Genomic DNA, 23551 nt, shown 5'->3' on the forward strand with positions numbered 1-23551 from the left:
TGAGCTTATTGACAAGTAGTTCGATGTTAACAAGGTCAAAAGCTCGAGTCTGATCAATGGAGACAAGTAGGGTTATTTGATCCTTATCCATGGCGCTCTGGATATCGTCGACGATGTTAATCAGAGCGGTATGGGTACTCTGTCCTGACCTATAGCCCGACTGATGACTATCGAGAATGCTCCTTCTACTTATTTATTCCGAAATTTTGTAGAGAGCGACTGCCTCAAGCAACTTTCCCCCTGCGGCCAGGATGCTTATGGGCCTGAAATCCTTAGCAGCAACAGCTTTGTCTTTTTTGGGTATAGGGACGATAGTAGCATGCTTTCACAGAGTAGGGAATATGCCTGTCTGGAGCGACGTGTCGAATATGTGAAGCAGAACCAGCATGATGACTGGGAGACATGTCTCGAGAAATCGAACAGGCAGCCCATTGGAGCCACAAGCATTGGACTTAGCTGACTTAAAGGCCCTCAGCACTTCCGATTCCTCGACGTGGTTGAAGTAGAATCGTTCATCTGGATCAACTTGAGCGAATTGATGAGGTAACAGTGACACTGGCTCATCGCAGCCCACAAAAAACTTGTTCATCTCCGATGGCGAAGAAGGGAGCTGAGCCCTCTTGTGCGTACGTCCACCAAGGCCAATCGACTTGATCATCTTCCAGGTTTCCGCAGTGGTGTGACATTGAAGAAACCTAGTTTTGTGGTACTGAAGCATGGCGTCGCGAGTAGCTTGTTTGACTACGTTACGTAGGGTTTTGTACTTTGCACGAAGGTGTTCCGATGAATTACGCTTGACATCGCGCCAGGCCCGGTTACGGGCTTTAATCAGGTCCTTAATTTCAGAGGTAATCCATGGTGTTGGGCGTGTTTTTGCCTTGAAAGTACGTGTTGGCGCATGCTTATCGTAGGTGGTTTTCAGAAAGTCAGCGAAGAGATAGACTTTCTCATTAACGTCTGCAGATTCAGTTATCTGGTACCAGTTTTATTGGTTAAAATCCTGTATGACGGCATGTTCGCTGAAGCTCCTGAAGGACCTACAAGTGATGTAGCATGGAGCTTTTTCTGGGGCAGGGACATTAAGCACAGCTATAATAGCATCATGAGCTGATATCCAAGGCATCCTGAGCTGCTCGTTCAGAAGAAGAAGATGAGGAGTGCTGAGACAGATGTAGTCGATGGTGGAGTCTGAGTTGCAGCTGCGATGTGTAGGTGAGAAAGGTACTCGTTCTAGGCCAAGAAGACACATGCTTTCCTTAAAATTTCGAGAGGTTCTAAGGTCTGAGCTCCATTCAATATTGAGATCACCCATGAGGATCAGGGTGTCATAAGCACAGGAGCAGTTAAGGATGGCCATCTCAACGTCTTCCCAGAAACCAGATTTGGGGGGGCTGTACGCCACAATGAACAGCATTGTGAAAGCACCTGATTTGATCACCGAAAGCATAAATTCCGGACGCTTGGTGTACATGAGAGGACGGTTGGATGTCTCGAGTATCTTACAGGTCAGGGATTGGTGCACATAGAGGGCAACCCCTCCGCATCCCCGGCCAATACAGTCGTGCCTGTAAAAGTTATATCCTTGCAGATGTACCAATTGGTCGGGTATTTTTGGCTTCAAAAAACTTTCACTAACGCCAAAAATCGATATGTTTTTGCTGGTGATCAAGTTGTGGATGACAACAAGGTGTGCAGTGAGAGATTGAGCATTGATGTGACCCAATTTGACATTGCCTGTGTAGTTTGAGTAAATATTATTACTCCCCATAATTTATAGTACGGGTTTCTCGCTCAATGCTGGCTCACAAAAGAGGACATTTTTCTTTGTCAAAGGCGTTGTGTTTGTGGTTGACCTGCTTGCTGGTTTTGCAGTTGATACAGCAGACAGCAGTCTTATGGGTGCAGTCTGTAGTTGAGTGTTCACCCGCGCAATGGCCACATGCCACAGTATTCGAGCAATCGGCAGCTGTATGACCTAGCATGAGGCACTTGTAGCACTGTAAAAGAGAAACGTGGTCAGCAAAATGGCATTGGGACCATCCAAGGCTTATCCGATCACGACAGAAAAGCGCAGTACGACATTCAGGGGATACCTCGATGATACAAGACCTGTGCTTCTTGCTCTTAGCTGGGTAGAGATAGACTATTTTCACCTCGTCGTTTCCGCATTCAGGCGAATTCTGCGCAATGACACACTGTAGTATGTCCTCCTTGGATTACTCGACAGGTATGCCATTTATAATGATGCGAGGCATGAGTTTCTTAAAAGGTTTGACTTCGAGTCCCAGCTCACCAAGAACAGGGCTCGTAGCAAGAGCTTTAACAGTTTCGCCCTCGACAATGATTGAGCAATCTGAGCGTAGATTTACACGTCCAACATGAAGTTGAAGAGCAGCAGCGCTGACTTTGTTGAGCAAAGCTTTTTTGGTGTCATTCGCAGAGGTAAATTCATCCGCATGGTCCCTGCAAGGGCCTATAACTATCCTCTCAGAGCGTTTGATGGGAATGGATTTGCCATGTCCTAAGAGAACCTTATTGGAAACTTTTGAAGGCTTTGCAGCGGTGGCAGCATATGAAAGTTGCGACGGTTTTGTCGACGCGCCGTTAAAAAGTGCCTACGTCATGGGCCCACAAGCAGTATCAACACTGGTTTTAAGTCTGGCGATAGCTTGTGTGCACGCAGTTAGGGCACTATCAGACGCAAGGCGCGCGGTATAAGCGAAAATTATGCTCTCAAATGCAGCAGAGAAACCGTTGACTGCAGCACGTAGTTCTTTCTTGCGTGTGGTTTCTTTCTCGTTGATAGAGAGATAGATAGATAGATAGAATAAGTTTATTAAGGCTTTGGGGTCAGGCTCCATATAGCCCTGAATATGCAAATACAATTTGATTAACAATTTATAAAATATATACAAAAGTATTAACAAGAATAATGTAATTTTCATATGATAAATCACTTGATAAGTAACGCAATTTAACAGCTAGAGTTACATGGTATACTGTCTAGTATTATAACTTATATTTAATTACATAAGAGGCTACTTAGTGTATTATCATGCGGTAATGGATTAAGAGTCAAGTTAACATCATATTCAACTCTATTCCGCCACTGATTAACCTCTAATTGGACCAGTTAATTACGAACTTTTTGCTTAAAATTACTTGTAAGTCTGAGATCAAATAAGACATTCATATCCGTCATTGTGTTAATGAACCTTGACGCAGTTAGATGGAATGAGTTTTCAAGTACCTTTGTACGTGGCACACTAGTTAGTAATGGTGCAGGAGGATAACGTGGAGTGACACGTCTCTGTGTCATATTGTCTCGTATTTTGAATAGATCAAATAAGTAGACTGGTTTACCAGACGAGATTACCATGAAGGCAAGATTAACAATAAAAAATAATCGCCTATTTTCAACATTTAGCCACCCAAGAGCTAGTCGATACGGTGTTACCGGAGCTTGCCATGGAATGTGCCCATAAACAAATCGAACACATCTGTTCAGAAGACGGTGTAGTTTTAGATTTTGCTCCTGCATTAAATCATTATAAACTGCTGCTGCATAATCAAAATGTGAAAAAATCAGAGACTCAACAAGACGTTGCCTAAGTGTTTTCGAAAGTGCATGTTTGTGATAACGCAGCGAATAAAGCGCTCCGTGGACCCGACTATAAATCTGACTAATATGTTAGTCCCAGTTCAAATTTGAAGCAATTTGCACTCCAAGGTCAGATACATTACTGGAGTAAGAAATCGTAATGCCATTAATTATCACACTTGGAAGAATGGATAGATTAATGCTCGCAATAAATGGTTGACTTCCTAAAACAATCAATTATGTTTTACTCGGATTCAGTTTAATCTGATTATTCTCTGCCCATTCAAAAACACGCTGTGCATCGTCAGCAAGTTTAAGTATATGTTCATGAAGTTGACTAGGAGAACAATGAAGATAGATGCGAGTGTCATCTGCATATGTTCCATGCTTGGTATGAGTCAGAGTTTTTGGCAAGTCATTTATGAAAATTGCAAACAGCAGTGGGCCAAGCACACCGTTTGCGTTGAATGACGCGGTCTGAAACCTTATTGCCGAGAATCCAAAAGATTATGAGTGTTGAGATACCCAATCAGTTGCTCATGAATCACACGTTCAAACAGTTTGGAAAATTCAGAGAGAATCGCAATTGGGCATGTATCAGATGGTGTGGTTGGTGGATTTATTTTGGCAAGTGGTATGATTGAAGCAAGCTTCCAAGTGTCTGGAAAAACACCCTGTTCAATTGATCTATTAAAGATCTCAATTTAGTATGGTCTTAGAACTGGGTATGAAATTTTAATCATTTCAGTTGATATTGAATCAGAACCTGTGCAATTTTTCTGTGCTTTCAATAATGCCCGATCAATGTCGACACCTGTTATAGGTGTAAATTCAAAGAGGCTTGGGAGATTACTACTAAGCGGGCACTTAATCACATCAAGAATTTCACTTGGTTGAAGTGGTTGAGATGCACGAGAGACTGAAGCAAAATGCTCATTTAGAACATGCGGTGAAAAATACTTAAGCGGCGAAACAGGTTTTGGCGCAGTCAAATTCATATTTTTAAGAATTTTCCAAGTAGTTTTAGCATCAGATGATGTATCAAGTAAAGATCAATAGTAGCAATTTTTCGCTACATCAATATTATTTCTTACTCTTGACCGTAAACTAGTAAATAACAGCTTGTCAGAAGGCAAGCCATATAAATGCGCTCTGCGATATGCAGCATTCCCAGTCTTCACAAGCGCACGAATGTCAGCTGTGATCCATGGCTTATTCTTTGCAGGAATCGTAATTGTGCGTTTCGGAGCATGCATATCAAAAACATCAAGCAAGCTATTACTAAACGTTGTAGCTATGGAAGACAAATTACTTAACTCTATTGAAGTATCTAAGTGATCATTGTCACTTATCATAGTGGCAGGCTCAGCCGAAAAATCTAGTCTTAATCTAGAAAATAATTCCTCATTAAATAAATTGATGTTCAAATTCTTAAGATTGTGAAGAGGGATCGTATTTGGTTTTACAGCTAATGATGGAAGGTTATACTCAAGTGAGATAAGATCATGACCAGCTGCAAATGGAGTATCAGTCTTCGTGTAAGAGCGCACTAAATCGAGCGATGGAAGAATGAATAAGTCGAGCCAGGTATGAGTCTCGCTACCATCTTCTCGAAAAATATGATGAGTAGGCTCTGATGGAACTAGTTGAAGATTATGCTCAAGAAGGAGATTATTAAAATAGTCTGATTCTGGATGACTTCTATGCATGGGAAAGTTAAAATCACCCATGATAATAAGATCATTATAATTTAAAGCTAAATCAGAAAGCAAGGCAAATAATGCAGTCGGGTAGCTTGCATGCGGACGACGATAAACAACTGCTATTAAAATAGCAGTTGATTCATGCTTAACTTCTACAACTAAATACTCCGGTTTATTATCAAATAGATTATTAGAACTACTTAATACTTTAGTTTTTTAACAATCACGAATGTAGAGAGCAACCCCACCACCCTCTTTGCCAATACGGTCCTGACGATGCAAATTGTAACCTTGAAGCCTAAAAGGTATATCAGGACTTTCAGGAGTAAGAAAAGTTTCTGTTAAAGCAATTACATCATACATAAAATTTATTGAATCGAGAAAAGCTTCCAAATTATTGAAATTTGCTGAAATATGATTAATATTGCTATGACAAGTTTTAAAATAACCTCTTGAAGTAAAAAATTCATTTTGCGGCTGAGCAGTAAACCGTTATTGAGAAGTGACGTTTGGTTGAAAATTATTGAGATCATTTACAGAATACACGGGAACCAGAGGTGCTGCCTTATCAGCGCGCATACAAACAATTAAATTTCTCACAACTGGATTCATATAGTTTAATGATTTTGCTTTTTGAATAGCCATGCGTAATAATTCATATGTTGGTTTTGGCCAGATAGGTCTCATGTAGATCTGCTGGCTACCACCAATACCAAATACCATATTTGAGGTTTTACCTTCAAGCAAGTATGATTGCGATATTACATTATTCCGAATATTTGACGAACTAAGCTTCACAACAACAGAAATAGACTCATCATTGTCAAACTGATTTGTAGCTGTTGCAACATTAGTTGCAGCAGGTTGTGAAGATGGATAAATACGTACAGAGGATACAAAGTTAAGATTTTGTTCATTATTTGTCACTTTAAATACCTTTCGGACAGCCTCTTTACAATCATTCGTACTAGACTTTGGTATTCCCGTAATACGCACCTCACAAGAGTCAGATAACAAATCCCAGTCTTTCATACTTTTGAGCGAAGCTTTGACTTCATCTAGCCCCTTTTGATTTTCATTGCATACAGCCTCAAGATCAGTTATTCGCGAAGTCAAATCATTCAGTTGCTCATTAACCTGTGTTATGAAAGGTTGGATAATTTGAGCAGACCATCCTGAAAACCATTCTGGCATTTGGTCACCCATATTTTCAATGGATTTTGATGGTGAAACTAACGAGCAAGATACTTTATTCCTTTGTAAGCACGTTGGAGATGGAGGAGACCGATCCACTGTCAATCTCTTGCGAGATACTGACGTGTTACCCGATGAAGAAAGAGGAGTCAATGACAGTGAATCAGATGAATTTCTGGTTTGTACTCCGCTTTCGGTGATCGTGTTCAGAATAAACGTACCAATATCAGTTGATGAATTCGAGGCAACCGATGAACGTGATTTAGTGCAAGGTGCACACGAATACCACTCTAAATTCCACTCCCAAGAACCTTTTAAGCACGTAAAATGAAAGCAGTTTCCACACAACTTACAATTTTTGTAAGATTTAAATCCAGATTTAATGTTACAGTTACATGCAGGGCACACTCTCTCATTCATACTTCAGCGCTGTACAAATAACATGGTAAAATCTGCCGCTAGTTAATCTATGCTAATAAAAAGAACAAATAATAAGTAACCAAACTGCTCAGACTCTCTCTCGCCTAAAACATACCGAAAAATTAGCAGCACGTGTATATACAGTATTTTCTCATACACACTTGCACACACATAGAATGATCATACATACATACATACACGTATGATTATATGTACACACATATACACCCAACAAGTAGCAATGCTGTACTTTATGCTTTTATAGTAGTATTTATGCTAATCAATCATATAATCAATATGCGATACACTATTAATTATCCTACACCAAAAACTTTCTGCAAATATGCAAATAATATTTTCAAGCTTTCACGTTTCACGAGTATAAGTGTCGGCAAGGTAGTAGACAGTTTTCACTCATATATGTTACAGATCTATTAATACTACCGCTCTATATATCCATACACTCATACCGTACACTTACACTTGTAACAGCACTTGCTTATGTCACACGTACACGTGTGTGTGCAAAACATGCATGTGTAAACAACAGCCTCACATATATATTCATACGTATCTGCAAATGCTTATGTATATATAAAAGCAGAAATCCACACCTTATTAATTAATCGACTTAACAATGTTTGATGCACTTATACAATAAGCAATTAACAAACATAGAAATCAAAATGTTATCGATCTCACACACTCTCACTTTGATACACTCTATAGTAGTATGCAAAGAAATTCCCACCTAAACTATCACATGTAAGTTTGTCATTTGCAGTTAAAATTATGCACTTATGTCTTATTGTTACGTACTGTTCACACCACTATCACACATATCGATGCATGTAGGCGAAGATGACGTTGTCCGGTGTTTATCAGCAAAGATATAAGGACACTTGTTGCAGATGGATAAGCAGACAGCAGCAGCTATAGCACACACCAACACAAGCAAAGCAGGAAAGCGTAAAATGGCTTCAAGCAGCGAGTAAGGTTTAGCAGCAAATTGCAAAGTTGAAATATCGTACAAGGGTCCATATATGCAAGAATTGACTAATGCACATTTGGCTACTGCTTCAGGACCCACCTATGAACGTATTTCTGCAAAAAATTTTCACTCAAAAAAGTGAAAAATAGGTTAAATTATGTTGAAAAGCAGGAGCGATGTGAAACACGTGTGTATATACTCACTTTATCCAAGGAGAGAGAGAGAAAGAGAGAGAGAGAGAGAGAGAGCGAGCGTAAAAGCAGATGATCAATGGCTCTTTTTATTTGCTGGTATTTTTATTTACAAGTACTGCCAAAACGACTATTCTATTTTTTTCTCATTATTTTGCGCTTGTCAAAACAAAATTAAAAGTGCTTAATGATAGAAAATTTTTTGCCCTACATGCTGGTATTCTTATTTTTTCTGTATGTTAAACTGTTGAAAGAAATACGCAAAACAAATCTTAGAACAGAATTTTACACAATTTTGACATTATTACACCACTCAAAAATAATCATAACTATTTCTTTTAAAATTGGTGGGCTCAATTATACATGATATAAAGAATAGCTGAATATGAATCAGTTTTCTAATTCAAAAGTCTCTCGGTTGGTGTCCATAAATAATACGAACAAAGATTGGATTCACGTACTGCATAGCACAATTGATTAGGTCCCCGACTACCAATCCTAATGATGTAGTTCGATTCTCGGAGTCAGTAAACTTTGAAAATTTTGATGTCACTTGTATAATACATATATGCATACGTCTATGTATAAGCTGTGTAATAGAATACATTTATGACATTGAATTATTATATTCTTTTCTATTGGAAATATGCCTGTATTACGTGACATGGCGATGTGTATATTTATATCAGTGAGGCTCCGCCCCCCTGCGCGCTCCGCACGCCAACCACCTCTTTTATTGTGCTATAAGTGTAATTTTTTTAAAACAAGGTTTTTAATTATATTTTCTAAGGCCTTAAAGAGTAATAAAATTAATTGTTAGTATGAAAATAATATGTTGAAGTATATTTTACAGAATTCGGAAGACTATGGCATTATTCGATAATACACGGGAATAAATTTTCTACGCTGGGGAATGATTACTGGTCTGCTTTTAAGGAAATATGAAGAACAAGCTGCTCATTTCAAATAAAAGTGGTAAAGTTTATATAGACAGAAAGATGAGCCCTTGACTTTTTGTTGGTGAGCTTTATTATTTCTTCTAGTGGCTCCCTTTTTTAAATGAGCTGTCTATCCTGTATGTGTCAATAGATATTTCTAAGCTCTTATAACTATATTTGCCCCTGAGCGGTCTGCGCACCAACCCCCGTAATTGCAAACTAGATTTACGAAGTATGGAAAAAAACCCGATTTACATTAATTGTTACTTAAAATTTATATATGTAATTAATGTATATTGATCACAATCAACTACATGAACTTTTAACAATAACTTTTTATTTTCCCTGACAAATGCCTAATTTTTATATATTAAAAACGACAACGTATTGGAAGATTTAAAATTTTTTTTTTTCTTTTAATTTTTTATAACCAAAATTTTGGCCCATTGAATAATTTTTCCAACCAAAATTTTGGCCAGTTGGTATTTTTTTCTTTGTTTACTTCCACTCCGTAAATTCGTTTTAAAAAGTTACAAAATGTCTAAGCGGAAATTTGACAGTGAATTAGACTCTCAAATTGCAACGAAAAAAAAAATTCTTCCTTTTACATCTACAGAGAACTTGAAGTCTAAATTTAAAGTTGGAGATAGATCGGTGTAAGAAAATTATACATTACTACTACTACTACTTTCTACTATAATTACTATTATTACTACTATTAATACTATTACTACTACTGTTACTACTACTACTACCCTGCTTTTATCATTATTATTTCTTTTGAAATGTTTTTATTTTACTACTTATGTTATAAGTTCATAAAATATATTTATATTTTTATCCAAACTCCAAAACATCGAAAGAACAATTTAGAAAGTAAATAATAATTATTTTGTAATAATATTATATTTTATCATAGTTTTCTATTCGCATTTCATTTATGTATATGACCATTATAATTGCTCTTGTTTGAAAAACTCTTACTACATGTACAACATACTTACACTTTCGAATTATCATGAGAGTATTATCACCAGTTTGAGCCAGATAAACAAAAATTACGTAATGTAGAAGTAATTATTTGGGATGAAGCCTGTATGATACCGAAAAAAGCGTGAGAAATCGTTGATAGGACTTCAAAAGATTTATCTAGTAGTAATAAACCTTTTGGAAATAAAATAATAATTTTAGGTGGAGACTTTCGTCAAATTCCCCCAGTAGTAAGAAACAAAAGCAAAATTACTATTGTTCAAGAAACCATAAAATTTTCCAATTTATGGCCTTCATTCAATATTTTTTATCTAAAAAATAATATATGTTTAATTGATAAAAAACTTTCTTCATTGCTACTCAATATAGGAAAAGGCAAAATTAAAACTATTATAATTCCTCAGACATGGAAAACAAATGATGTATGTTCTAAAATTCTTAATACTGATGATGATTCTTTTATAAGTAAAGCTATATTGACATCGCACAATGAATATACTCATTTTTACTTCAAAAAAGTTTTAAATAATATGGTAGGAATATTAGTAACGTATTATAGTATTGATAAAGCAACTTACAAGGGAGTAAATGATTCAGACGATAATATTTATACTAATTTCCCTAAAAAATATTTAAAAAGTATTAAGGAAGGTCGTTTTCCACACAAATTAAATCGCAAAACCTCGCTCTAACTCTTACGACTATATAATATAGGAAGATATATATATACACACGTACATGACAATGAGAGGAAAAGTAGTTCAGGCTTTATGGATAAAATTAGGTTTTCATTTTATTCCTCGTGGAAAAGATGTTAAACACAAAAAGTTTCTGGAGTACATATTTTTATCATTGTAAGAGTTAGTTTTTTATTTGTTTTTACATGATAAAATCGTTAATTAAGGTCAAAACCATCTTTCTAAAGGTACGAAGTAGAGTTTAAACCTAACATTGAGCTGCTTCTTTACCTCTGAGCAGGTGCAACAGCGACAGCAACAGCAGCATAAACGAGTAGCTCAATGTAGAGTTAACCGTGTTTCATACCTTTAAAACGCTGTTTATGGCCTCAATAAACGATTTTATCTTATCAAAAAAAATACAACCTAACTCTCATAATGTTAAAAAAATATAATCTGATAACTTTTTCTATTCAACACCTTCTCCACCATGAAAAACAATGAAAACATAAGTTCTTTCATAAGGCCTGTAAAAATAAAAATTCAACCAATTTTTTCGAATTTCTATTTCATCTGCCTTAAGTAGACGGCTGAATTTAAATGCATGCATTAGCCCCATCCACATCTCCCAAATCTTTTAAATCCTTATCATAACTTTATGATAACAATCTCTCACGACCTTTTTTGTGGCATTTTTATGTAGAAAATAAAAGCTAATCTTTATTAGAATTTGTAAACACGAACTGATTATTTTATGGATAATAATTTTCTTTGTTTGAAAAGTGGCATTAAATTTATTAAAATGATGCACACTAAAATAAAAGAAATGTAAATATGTTATCACTTTTTTATCATTTAGTAAACTATAAATATAATCGGATTAGCTCTTTTTTTCTCACTTTTACTGTCTAAGGTATTTTCGTTTGTTTCAAGCACAAAAAATGATTTTAAAGCTGGCAAATTATCACGAACGCGATCAACGCAACTAAAAAGAAACAGCCATCGACTGTTAGTTAGCTTTAGAATTTTTTGTGTGTTGAAGTCTGATAAGAAATTTGAGAATCTATAAAGTTAAAAAATCTCTTGGAACTGTTTAAAATATTTTGGAATACTTTGAAGTAAAATTTGACATTCTGAAGGAATTTTTGCGCAACTTTTTTTAGCAACTATGGGTAAAGTATGGTCAGTTCATGGCAATAAAACGCATGGCAATTAAAGTAATGCAGTTTACAAAAAAATGTTTGCAACTGGTCATGATGCTAGCGTTTCTATTAGCTATGCTAACAATATTGCTAAGAGAAACTCTATTATCTTATAAAAAATTTTTCGTATTAGTAAAAAAGTTCCTGAGCCTTACACTGTCAGGCATCAAGTTCAATTTATTTTAACATATGTAACATCAATTTATTGTTTTCGGCATCTGTGTATTTTACAACTACGCACATTTTTTAAAACTGATTTCGTTAGATTTGTCAAGTAAAACTAAAAACGTTGCTTTCTTAAAATATTTAAAACTTTTTGAAGTTTACTAGCACTCAGTACTTTTGTTATTAAGTTAACATTTTTGTCTTTTTTCATGCCCATTTTTTCAACAGCCTCTAATTTTTGCACAGTTTTCGAAGAAAAGTAATGAGATCATCTACAAGACAAACTGGCTGGTTAAAATGCGCCACAAAGAGAGTAGTCATCAACTCAAACTCCTTGACTTGATTATCAAATTCTTACTGAAAAATTAAAGGAACGTTGAATTGTTTTTGTGATGTATTGACATTATCTTCATGTGTTTGAAGTGCAGCGTACCTTGGTTAGTCTGGTTTGTTATATCATGTGATATTCACGCTACAGAGACAGAAACGGGCAGATTTTTCCAAATCTGATTTGGTTTTTAAAAGCCAATGTTTAAACTAAAGTTTTTCGAACCAAGCGTGATGTAAAATACAGATTTTTTTTGCTGCGTTGACATGTCAATATCACAACTTTCTTGTACTCTCTGTTTTAGAGACATTCCCGTTCTAAAGGCTATTATTTTAATCTGGGTGTTGCCCAGAAAAAAACAAGAAATGTCTGATATTCCATGATATATACCTCATAGTTATTACTTGAAAACGGAGAGTTTCGTTTTTAAATTATAGAAAGCCAAACCTTAGCGATCTCGAAACATCGAGCGGTACACCAGCTTCTGCAATCGCGTGACATTCAACTTACTTCATTTGAAACAAGCTACCGTCGCAAATCTCGAACTACTTGTGCAACCTCCAACAATCTTATAAAATCCTAATGTGACAAATATGAATGATAAACAATTTTCATATTGTCCACAAGACATATCATACACAATTTCAACAGCAACTTGTACTTAATGTAAGATCCGAGGGATCAGAAGTATTAACCATCAAATACTGCGTAATTATTGCACCACGACTGTGCTGGTGTCAATTAAGAATAATTAGATTAAGCTCTAAATGGCTGTTCGGATTTCCAACCTGACGCGTCCTTCTTAAGTACAAAAGTATAAAAACTCCTAGCTCATAACACTATTCGCCTTTTCTCTTTTTTCAAGTGCTCTAAAGTAACTATAGAGGGAAGAGAGTGAGTTCTGTTGCATCTTTTAAGCGGATGTAAGACTTAGTTCGGTGATTAAACTACGTGTTAGAAGCGTAAATTTCAAGCAAATGTAAGACTTACTTCAGTGACTAAGCTGTGTTAGAAAAGCTCGATCAAACTAGGCCACGGTAAACTCGCTTGAAAAAAGGAATTAAGGAAAAACAAAAAAGAAGGTACCGTCGACTTGGGTTTCGACGTTAAAAGCAGCTGTCTAATTATTGTCATTGCCATTAGTACTCTGGTGTAGGATTAGAATCATCATTGCAGTCAAGCTTGTAAGATCTTGCGACTGCGTGCGCGCAAGCAGTGGCTAACCGACGATCATAGAAGTAAGTAAGTTAAGGAAACCACAAATTGTATTAACATTGTAAATGCGAATCTAAACTTTATAATTTATATTATTTGTGAAATTAACTAATTCTGGCTTTTCCAAATTCATCAAATCATCAGATAAGACATAACATGATTGTGGATTAAATTTACTTTTTTATTTCAATTACTGTATTATACATTCCAAGATTCATTACTTTAATCAATTGACACATCATTATTACCTTGATGAATTAATTGAGTGTCAAAAAATATTTAAATAGACAATGTATGGCAAAGACTTTTACGAGGACGTGAGATAAAAAAACGAATAAGGTATGCCACTACTGTATGGCATAGGACATAAGCTCAAACAGTGAGACAAAGCCAGCTCGGCGTACACCACTCTATACATATTGTTTGGTGAAACCTAACACCACAACGCTGAATCAACGATTTAAAAGAAAAGTATACTGTGAGTAAAAGCAAATAAGGCCTTTGAGCCTACAGCTGATTCCTGACAAACAAAAGTTAAATTTATTTGTTTTTAAAATGAATCAACGAATTCCACTCTTCTTCTATAGAAGTTCAGACATAACAAATGTATACAAGTATAAGTCATAAAAAATTTAAGAAACAAGGCAGTTAGCTGAGTGAAGAGACTCTACCCTTGTAATTTTGAAAATATTTATTTCATTTAACGTCAAATACTTTTATATTATTGCAACTTGCAAATTTAATTATAAACTTAGACCATTAGTTAACAACTATTAAAAGAATTATTTTAAAATATCAAAAATTTTCTTACAGTTATCAAAAATACAATATCTGTATAAAAAGAAACATGACGGATCATTTGAAAAATATGACGGCAAAAATTTTTTAAATAAATTTTTTTTTTAAAGCCTTTCGATAATATATGTAAGAAAATGTTTAGTAATTATTTTTTATCTCCTATACGCTTATATCTGACAATTATGTTGATCGCGTTTATGATAATTTGCCAGCTATAAAGTTGTTTCTTATGCTTGAAACACAAGAAAAAACCATAAATAGTAAAAGTCAGGAAAAAAAAGCTTATCAGATTATATTTATAGTTTTATAAATAACAACAAAATGATAACTAAAATTTACATTTTTTCCATTTCAGTGTGCATCATTTTAACAAATCTAACGCCACTTTTCAATCAAATAAAACTATTATCCATAAAGTAATCAGTTCGTGTTCACAAGTTCTAATAAAGATCAGCTCTTATGTTCTTCATGAAAATACCATATGGGTGGTTGCGAAAGATTGTAATTATAGAGTTAAGATGAGGATTTTAATTCAAAAATGTATGAACATAAGGCGCAAATTACTAAAAAAGTTGAGTCTTAGAGTACTTAATAACGTAAATATTTGCATGACTGCCATCGCTTTTGTAGATTGGTCGATGACTTCGTTTTCAGTAGTAGCTATGTAGCAGAAATCACTGTTGAGTTCAATGAATCCGGTTGTCTGGTAAGTAGGATGTTTGTCATTGCCTATTCGTCAAAGTTGTTGAGCAAAATGTGCTGCTGTTACTTAATATCAAAAAACTGTTTTATGTTGATCAGAACATTATTTCAATATAAAATAAAATTTATAGGATGCAACAAAAATTTTTTAACACAAAATGTGATGCTTTCCAAACACTTGGCTTAAATAAAATGACTTTTATAAAATAGAACACCAGAACGAATGGTCACAGTTAATAAAAAACAAAAAAAGTAAAAAAATTAGACTGATCAGGAATCGATAACATATTTATCAGATTCTATGTGCCAGCAAAAATGTGGGCTGGATGGCTTCTAACAAAAATTTACAATGCATGACTTGCACTTAGAAGGTCTACATGTTTTTAAAAAGTTTTTTCCAATTATAAAGGTAAGTGAAACTTCTATCCAAGAGCTTTCACAATCTTTACGTAATGTCACTTCAAGGAAACTTAAAATATAATTTGGTGGCATAATGTTTATTTTAGATTTGTCGAACTCGATTTACAGACAAATTTTTTACTAGAACTTAGCATGTAATCATGCAAGTCTATTACTTTTTAGAAAACATTACATTTTATTGATAATAGTTAAAAGCCATATTACGTTTATGATTTTAACTGAAATTCTTAATATCCTCAGCACAAAATCATAATTCATTATAAGAAATACACGGGACTGATGGTAAATTTGCACCTATTGTTTTATATACTTTAATGTCTAAATAAAATTTTTCATGTGAACATCCTTTCAAACGTTTGTTATTTCTAAATGTCGTGCCAATTTTTTTGCTTGTTGTACAATACTTTTAAAAAACCAAGGTTGGCTTTTTGAAACATTTTATAATTTGACAGTAAGTGTAAATAATTGTTTTTATGTGTGTAACGTTCTTTTGATCGTACGAAACTTATTATAATAAAAAGATTAATCTAACAGTTTCAAGATTTTTGAAGTATACAATAGCGTTTAAGCAAGACAATATCTTGGGTGATTATATATATATAATCATCTTGTAATTCAGCTGAAAATAAATTCATCCTTGTCAATAACTTGTCTGCATTTTTAACAAAACCTTCAAAAATCTATAAATAAGGATAACAGACTGGAATATTCAAAAGTACTGTGGGAGTGGGAACTGGCGTGTAGTGCAGCTTTTTTTGAGCCAAAATCCGTTAACAGAATAACTGTTTGACAATTATTTGTTAAGTAAAAGGATTTTAAAAAGTGCTGAATTTCAGCGTGTTTCGAACGGAAATTTCAATGGCGCGGGCTGCTATAAAGTGCATTGTCATTAATCGCGGCAACATAGCAACGAACCTGTAGGTTGGTAAACAAAGTGTAAAGAGATAATCTAGCGGTCAAGAGATTGTGCTCAGATGTGATGACAAAGTTATTGAAAGGAGGTAAAGGGCTCAGTATCAGAAACATAAAATAGATAAATAACTGTACGAAAAAGTTATTCAATTTTGCTAAGATATTTTTGTTAAATCATTATAATTATAAGCGTCACATAAAATAAGAATAATAACAATGATGATGATGACCATAATAAACATGATAGTAAATATAATCAAAGTAGTAAAAATACAATTATAAACAACAATAATAATAGTAGAGATGAGGATTAAAATAATAAATACTTATATTAAAAATAATGAATTAATAAACTTGAGCGGTTATCAGTCTGTACTTGAGATGCACTTAAGTGACAATTTTGCAGTGGTACATCGGCCGCATTTGGGTGGCATATAAGCAGCTGTACTTGGAAAGTGGAAAATCGACTTCACTTGGGTGGTTCCTGAGCAGTACTTAAATAACGGTACTTCGGGGACACTTAGGTGGCACTTACGCAGTGGCACTTGAGCGGTACTTACATAGCATTTAAACAGGAGCACTTAGGCAATACTTAAGCGGTACTTTAACAGCCCCTGGGTGGTACTTGAGCAATATTTCAACGGCACTTGGGCAGTAGTTTGGCAAAATTCAGGCAGTGGTACTTGAGCAGCACCTGGGTGGTACTCAAGCGGTACTTTGGCAGCACTTAAGTGGTATTTAAACAGTGGAAATTGGCCGGTACTTCAGCGGTACTTGGGTGGTACTGGGGCAGCATTTAAGCAGTGGCACTTGGGCGGTTCTTGAGCAGTACTTTAGCTGCACTTTGGCAGTACTTTGGCAGAACTTAGGCAGCGGTACTTTAGCAGAATCTGGGTGGTACTTTAACAGTACTTTGGCGGTACTTCGTTGGTACTTGGGCAAAACTTGGACAGCACGTAATCAGTGGCATGTAGACAGTACTTGAACAGTACTTCAGCGGTACTTGGGTGGTATTTGGGCAGCATTTAATCAGTGGCACTTAGACAGTTCTTCAGCGGTACTTTGGCGGCAATTAGACGGTACTTAAGAGGAATTGAAGTAGCGGCATTTTGGTGACAGTGAGGCAGTACTAAGGAGGCGTTAAAGCAGTGGCAATGGGCGGCAATTTTGCGGTACATGATGGCACTTAAACAGCGACACTTGGGCAGCATTTCAGCGGTACTTTTTTGGTCAAGCAGGTTACTGCATTTTGTCAGTACTTCAGTGGCGCTTGGGCATGTTTTTGGTGGTACTTTGGTGGCAATGGAGCCGCAATTTATCAGTGCCTCTTGGACAGCATTTAAGCAGCGGGACTTAGGTGGCACTATGGCAGCACTTGGTTGGTACTTGAGTGGTACTTAAGTGGTATTTAGGCGGCATTTCAGCAGCAGTACTCGTGCGGTACTTCAGCGGTACCTCACTGGCACTTGGGCAGCACTTAGGAGGTATTTGGGCATCATTTAAGGAGTGGCACTTAGGTAGCATTTCGGCAGTACTTCTGTGGCACTTGGGTTGTACCCGGTGATATTTAAACAGTGGCACTTGGAAGATACTAAAGTGGTACTTTGGCGGCACTTGGGTGATATTTGTACAGCATTTAGGCAGTGGCAATCGGGTAGCTATTTGGCAGCACCTGGGTGCCACTGAAGCTGCGGCACTTGGTCGGTACTTTAGTAGTACTTTGGTGGCACCTTGGCGATATTTAAGCAGTGGTTCTTGGGCGGTACTTGAGCAGATCTTCAGTGGCAATTCGGTGGTACTTTAGTGGTACATGGACGGTATTTGGGCATCATTTAAGCAGCTGCACTTTGGCAGCATTTCGGCGGTACTTCAGTGGCATTTGGGCGTTACTCAGTGACATTTAAACAGTAGCACTTGGGCGATATTTGAGTGGTACTTTGGCAGCACTTGGATACTATTTGGGAAGTATTTAAGCAGTTGCACTTGGGTGGCACTTTGGCTGTACTTTGGTGGCACTTGGGCAGTACTTGGGTAGGACTTAGGCAGTATTGAGACACAACTTGGGCAGCGCTTAAGCAGCGGTACTTTGGCGGCACTTGGATGGTACTTGCGCGGTATTAACACAACTTGGGAGGCACTTAAGTAGTGGTACTTTGGCAGCACTTGGGTGACACTTAGGCATCACTTAAACAGTGGTACTATAGCGTAGTTTGGCCAGTGCTTTAGCAGCACGTGGACAGTACTTTCGCTGTTTAAATGCCGCAAAATACTGCATAAGTACCAGCGAAGTACCACTTAAGTATCACCTTAGTGCTGCTGAAGGAGCACTACCTTAATTCGGCCTAAGTACCACCCAAAAGCCGTTGAAGTACTATCCACTTTCTGCTGTATACATACCTCAAATACCACAGAAGTGCTACCAAAATACTGTTCTAGTACCGCCCAAGTGCCGCTGCTTAAGTGGCACTTAAGTGCTGCAAAAGTGCTGCCAAAGTGGCGCCTAATCACCGCTACCTTAATGCTGCCCAAGAACCACCTAAATACCGCTGCTTAAGTGCCGCAGTTGTAATACTAAAAAACCGATCAAGTGCCGCGGCTTAAATGCTGCTCAAGTACTGTCCAGGGGCTGTTAAAGTACTGCTTAAGTACCGCCCAAGTGCCGCTGTTTAAATGCTATGTAAGTACCGCCTAAGTCCCGCTGCGTAAGTACCACCAAAACATCGCCACAGTACCGCTACTTAAGTACAGCTTAAAGAAAGTAGCTGAAAAAGAAAGTACATCTGAAATAGTGTCGAGGGAAGCTGTGGGGGGCTGTGGCAAGGTAGAGTAGAGTAGAGTGTATTTATTTAAGGTGTCTGTGGGTGTGGCGTGAGGGGCTAAATGTGGGGCTAGCATATTTTCAACTATGTTAAAATCACGTAAAAACGATCGAATCTTACCTCATGTTGTGGAGAGGCTATGTCTAACAAAGTTTTGTTTGTGGTGGTGTTGTGTGTGATGGATGTGGGGGGGATATGTGATTGCCAGACTTAAAAGAACTACATACTATAGGAATATATATATATATATATATATATATATATATATATAAATATACATACATAAATATACATTTATTTTTTGTCAAATAAAGCCCAGTTGATCAAAACAAATTTTCAGCTTCAATTAATTAATGACTTGAGTCTAGAGCAAAAACAAACAGACTAATGTACAAAAAAATATTTATAAAAGGACGTTAGTTAAAGGACGCATTAGAATTTGTAATTACTGCCATACATCAGACAAACTTGTACACAGATTGTCGAACATCATTTAGCCACACGACACACCCATGTCACTCCATACGTATCACTCGGCGAAATTTAATACTAAAACGCTGAGTAAACGAATTTAGAAGAAAAGCATACTGTCAATAAGATCAAATAAGGTTTCGGTCCCACTGATGTTCCCTGACAAAGAAAAATAAACTTATTTGTTTGTCAAATGAATCTGAAAGTTCCGCTTTTATTAAGGAATTCTAATCTTATAAATTGGCATACCTTGTCAGGAAATAAGTCATTTGTTTATACTTAAAATATACTTCAACTGCTCAAAATTCTCATCTTATCGAACTTGATTGAATTTTTTTTTTTTTCCTTTTCTCAAAATTTCATCGCAATTGATCATACACTTAAGGATATTAACAAAATGGCTGGTGTTGCTATAACAGTACAATTACTTCAATAATACCATAAAACAAGAAAAATCGTAAAATCACTCGAATTTCTTTAATTATTTTATCCATCCCTTATTTTAGGTGCAGAAGACCTATACTTTGAAGGAAAATTATTTCGTGGCTGAAGAGTTGAGCAAGAGCTTGTTTAAGGGGAGTAATAATAAAAACATAACACCATTCAGAAGTACACTTTTCTCTCTTTAAAGCTTACGCCAAATAAATTATTAATATCAACAATTCTTAAATAATACAGAAGATAACTGTTTACGGTTTTTACATGGAAATTTTTGAACTTATAAATGAAGTCGCAAAAGCCGCAAAAAAAGAAGCCAGCGTAATTAGCATTCTCGAAGAAGCCCCATGTTTTAGGGACCACTCTTTGCCAGTCAGGCCAGCGATCCCTGTCTGGCCTAACTAATCCACTAATCCTTACCTGTAGCCCTAATACTGTTCCGTATTGACACAGGTCCAAAGACCTGTGGGGCAAGAAAAGAACCCTAAAACAACTTTGAAGGAAAATTCTACAGAAAAACCTGCCCCAAAACAGCCGGGGTTGCATAGGAACTTTTTCTGGTGATAACTTTTGGCCCCACACAATCAGTTAATCACTAAAACTAATAATAAGCTTATTTACATTATCACTTTCTTACAATTCCAATGCAGAGTTTATTTGTCAACTCATTTTCTACTCCAATACGCAATTACCTTTGCACTTAAGAAACGTTTAGACACGTCTAACAGAATAAAAAAATAACAGCCTTCGTTTGAGATTGAATTCATTTAAAAGTCACAAAATGTTCAGCCCAAGTTGTCTTAAGCCAAACTTTCTCTTAAATAAAAGTATTCTTAGAACAGGAGTGGTACTCGGTACTAAGATGCAACAGCAGGAAAAAATCTGAATGAGTACTTTCCGACGAACCACTTTGTGCCATCCCTCGAGGTCCATCACAAAAAGCATCAGCTATGCGGCAATCGTAAGGCTAAAAATCTTACACTTAATTAAAAGCAAGAGCCTATTTATTACAATCATAGAAGCTGCTGTCAGTGTCGTAAAAATATCGTCATCACTTTTAAATGTTATCATAAAGACGAATACAAAAATTGCCCTTTTCGGACTAGCTTTTCCAAATATCATAACAGTAGGAACAGTGATGCTAAATATATTGAAATTTATTGAAAATTACATTTCTCATGTCTTATCACAAAAAACACGATTCAGTAAGACATGAGTATTAGAAAATTCATTTCCAGCTGAAGAACTAGCTAGACTTTGTTGATACTGAAAAAAAGACCAATAAACTCTATCCCATTTGTAGAAAGAATGGCAACAACAAGATACAGAGAGCGTGGACTGGAATTGCTTAAAACAAGGATGAAATATACAATTTTAGAAAATTATTGTTGAAAAATAATGGACAATATAGTGAAGAATTAGAAAACTAAAAATAATTCGGAAAATTTGTTAACATTTTAAGCTTCCAGGTACAACCATCAGACAGAGCCATGTATGTAAAATAACTGCCAAAACGAAAACCCTAACAAAGATTCCTATAACACAAACTGGAAGCCATGGTCAGGCTTATCTATGCATGATACGAGCTACTCCTGAAATATTCATAGAAGTAGCAGCGATAACATACGATCAGGATCGCTGTTTTACCGTGGTTATTAATACAAGAGAGAAACAAATAAGAATCAAGATCCCTTGTAAAGGTCTTGCAACTTTTAACTTAGTCAACTTTGAGAAGAAAATTTTCGTGAATTAGATTTAAATAATAATATCCTCAACACAACAACCGAAGAAATAATTTAATGTATTACAGAAAAGCTTTGCTTCATTTTCAAGATAAGACAACTTTTAACTAATTTTATTAAATAATAAAAATATTTTTCAATCTATTTTGCATTAAAAACGATGCTGATTTACGTGAATTGTATGCAAAGCATAAAATACCAACTAACAGTGAGCCAGGCTTTACTAAAATATATATGTACCCACCTGTTCTACGCAAGAAAATTAGAGATCAAATCAGAGACATATAAACGAAAAACAATACAAACAAAATAAAAAAAGAAATAAAGAAAAAAAAAATAAAAAAAATAGAAAAAAAAAACCAGGGGGGATAAATGGGTCATGGGACCCGCGGTAAGAACGAAGTTCTTTAAACATGAGATAAGTATGGACACAATTTCTTAGGTAACAAGGGGGTCGCTAGACCCACAGAAAGAATGAAGCTCTGTAAACGTTGGTACTGCATTCATGTTATTTACTAAAACAAAAACTCGAAAAACAAATAAAAAAAAAAAAAAAATATTTTACTACTCACGATGGTGAACTTCGTGAGAACGTCGTGCATAAATACAGTACTCACGAAGTTCAACCATCGTGAGTAGTAAAATATTTTTTTTTTTTTTTTTATTCGTTCTTCAAGTTTTTGTTTTAGTAAACAACATGAATGCAGTACCAACGTTTACAGAGCTTCATTCTTTCTGTGGGTCTAGCGACCCCCTTGTTACCTAAGAAATTGTGTCTATACTTATCTCATGTTTAAAGAACTTCGTTCTTACCGTGGGTCCCATGACCCATTTATCCCCCCTAGTTTTTTTTTTTTTTTTCATTGTTTTTTTTCTTTACTTCTTGTTTTATTTTTTTATATTTCTTGTTTTTTTTCATATTTTATTTTATTACATTTTTTTCATTTTTTTCTTTATTTCTTGTTTTATTTAATTTTTTTTTTTTTATTTCTTGTTTTATTTTTTTTCATATTTCATTTAATTTCATTTTTTTCATTTTTTTGTATTTTCTTTATTTAATTTCTTCCTTCTTTTCATATTTAATTTTTTTTTTTTGTTCCATTTTGCCTCGTATATCATTCCTTTTTTTTTGTATTTAATTTCATTACTTTTTTTTTTCATTCTTTTGTATTTCCTTGTATTGTGGGAGAATAAAATTAAAATTTGTTAAAAAATTAATTGCTTGGGAGTGTGAGGGGGAATGGTGGGTAAAGGTGTGTAGAAGAGTAACACGGCATGGTTGGCAGATATACATATCTAGTGGGGAGAGGGGAAGTGTATGGAGAACCGATGGTGAGGGGGGCGGGGTAAGGGGGGAAACTTGATAGGGAGAGACTCTGGGTAAACGACTTTCGTTTAAAAAAAAAAAAATTTGTCGGTTTTAAAATTCCAGCCCCCCGAGTAACACGACATAAAGAACTTCGTTCTGAAAATTGTTTGATAGACGAACATACGCTGAAATAATACTACAGCTAGATAAATTAAAAACTTTCGACCACAAAACTGACATGTTAGAGAGTAAAAAAGGTGAATATGGAGAAAGTAGAACTTGTTGGATTTACAGAGTTTTATAAAAAATTTTTTGAAAATCATGC

At 35.6% G+C, this 23551-nt stretch overlaps 1 protein-coding gene across 1 annotated transcript; it reads right to left on the reverse strand.

Moving 5' to 3' along the window:
- Positions 1–325: 325 nt before the first annotated feature.
- LOC149375956 (uncharacterized) lies at positions 326–1768 on the reverse strand. Its single transcript, XM_089595110.1, has 2 exons — positions 1042–1768; positions 326–957 (listed from the first exon to the last, which is right to left on the reverse strand). Exons 1-2 carry the CDS (start codon positions 1766–1768, stop codon positions 326–328), a joined length of 1359 nt encoding a protein of 452 aa, XP_089451236.1.
- Between the last annotated feature and the right edge of the window lie 21783 nt (positions 1769–23551).

Source organism: Copidosoma floridanum, unplaced genomic scaffold, assembly GCF_036245765.1.
Source record: "Copidosoma floridanum isolate Cflo_tuat_1 unplaced genomic scaffold, Cflo_Japanese_pri ptg000002l, whole genome shotgun sequence".
Lineage (NCBI taxonomy): Eukaryota > Metazoa > Arthropoda > Insecta > Hymenoptera > Encyrtidae > Copidosoma > Copidosoma floridanum.

What these genes read in the sequence shown, in the direction of transcription:
- LOC149375956 (XM_089595110.1), bottom strand. Translation starts at nt 1,768, where the DNA reads ATGGGGAGTAATAATATTTACTCAAACTACACAGGCAATGTCAAATTG. An exon ending in AGCTCCATGCTACATCACTT is followed by an intron (nt 958 to 1,041) that starts GTAGGTCCTTCA and finishes CTGAATCTGCAG; the next exon opens with ACGTTAATGAGAAAGTCTAT.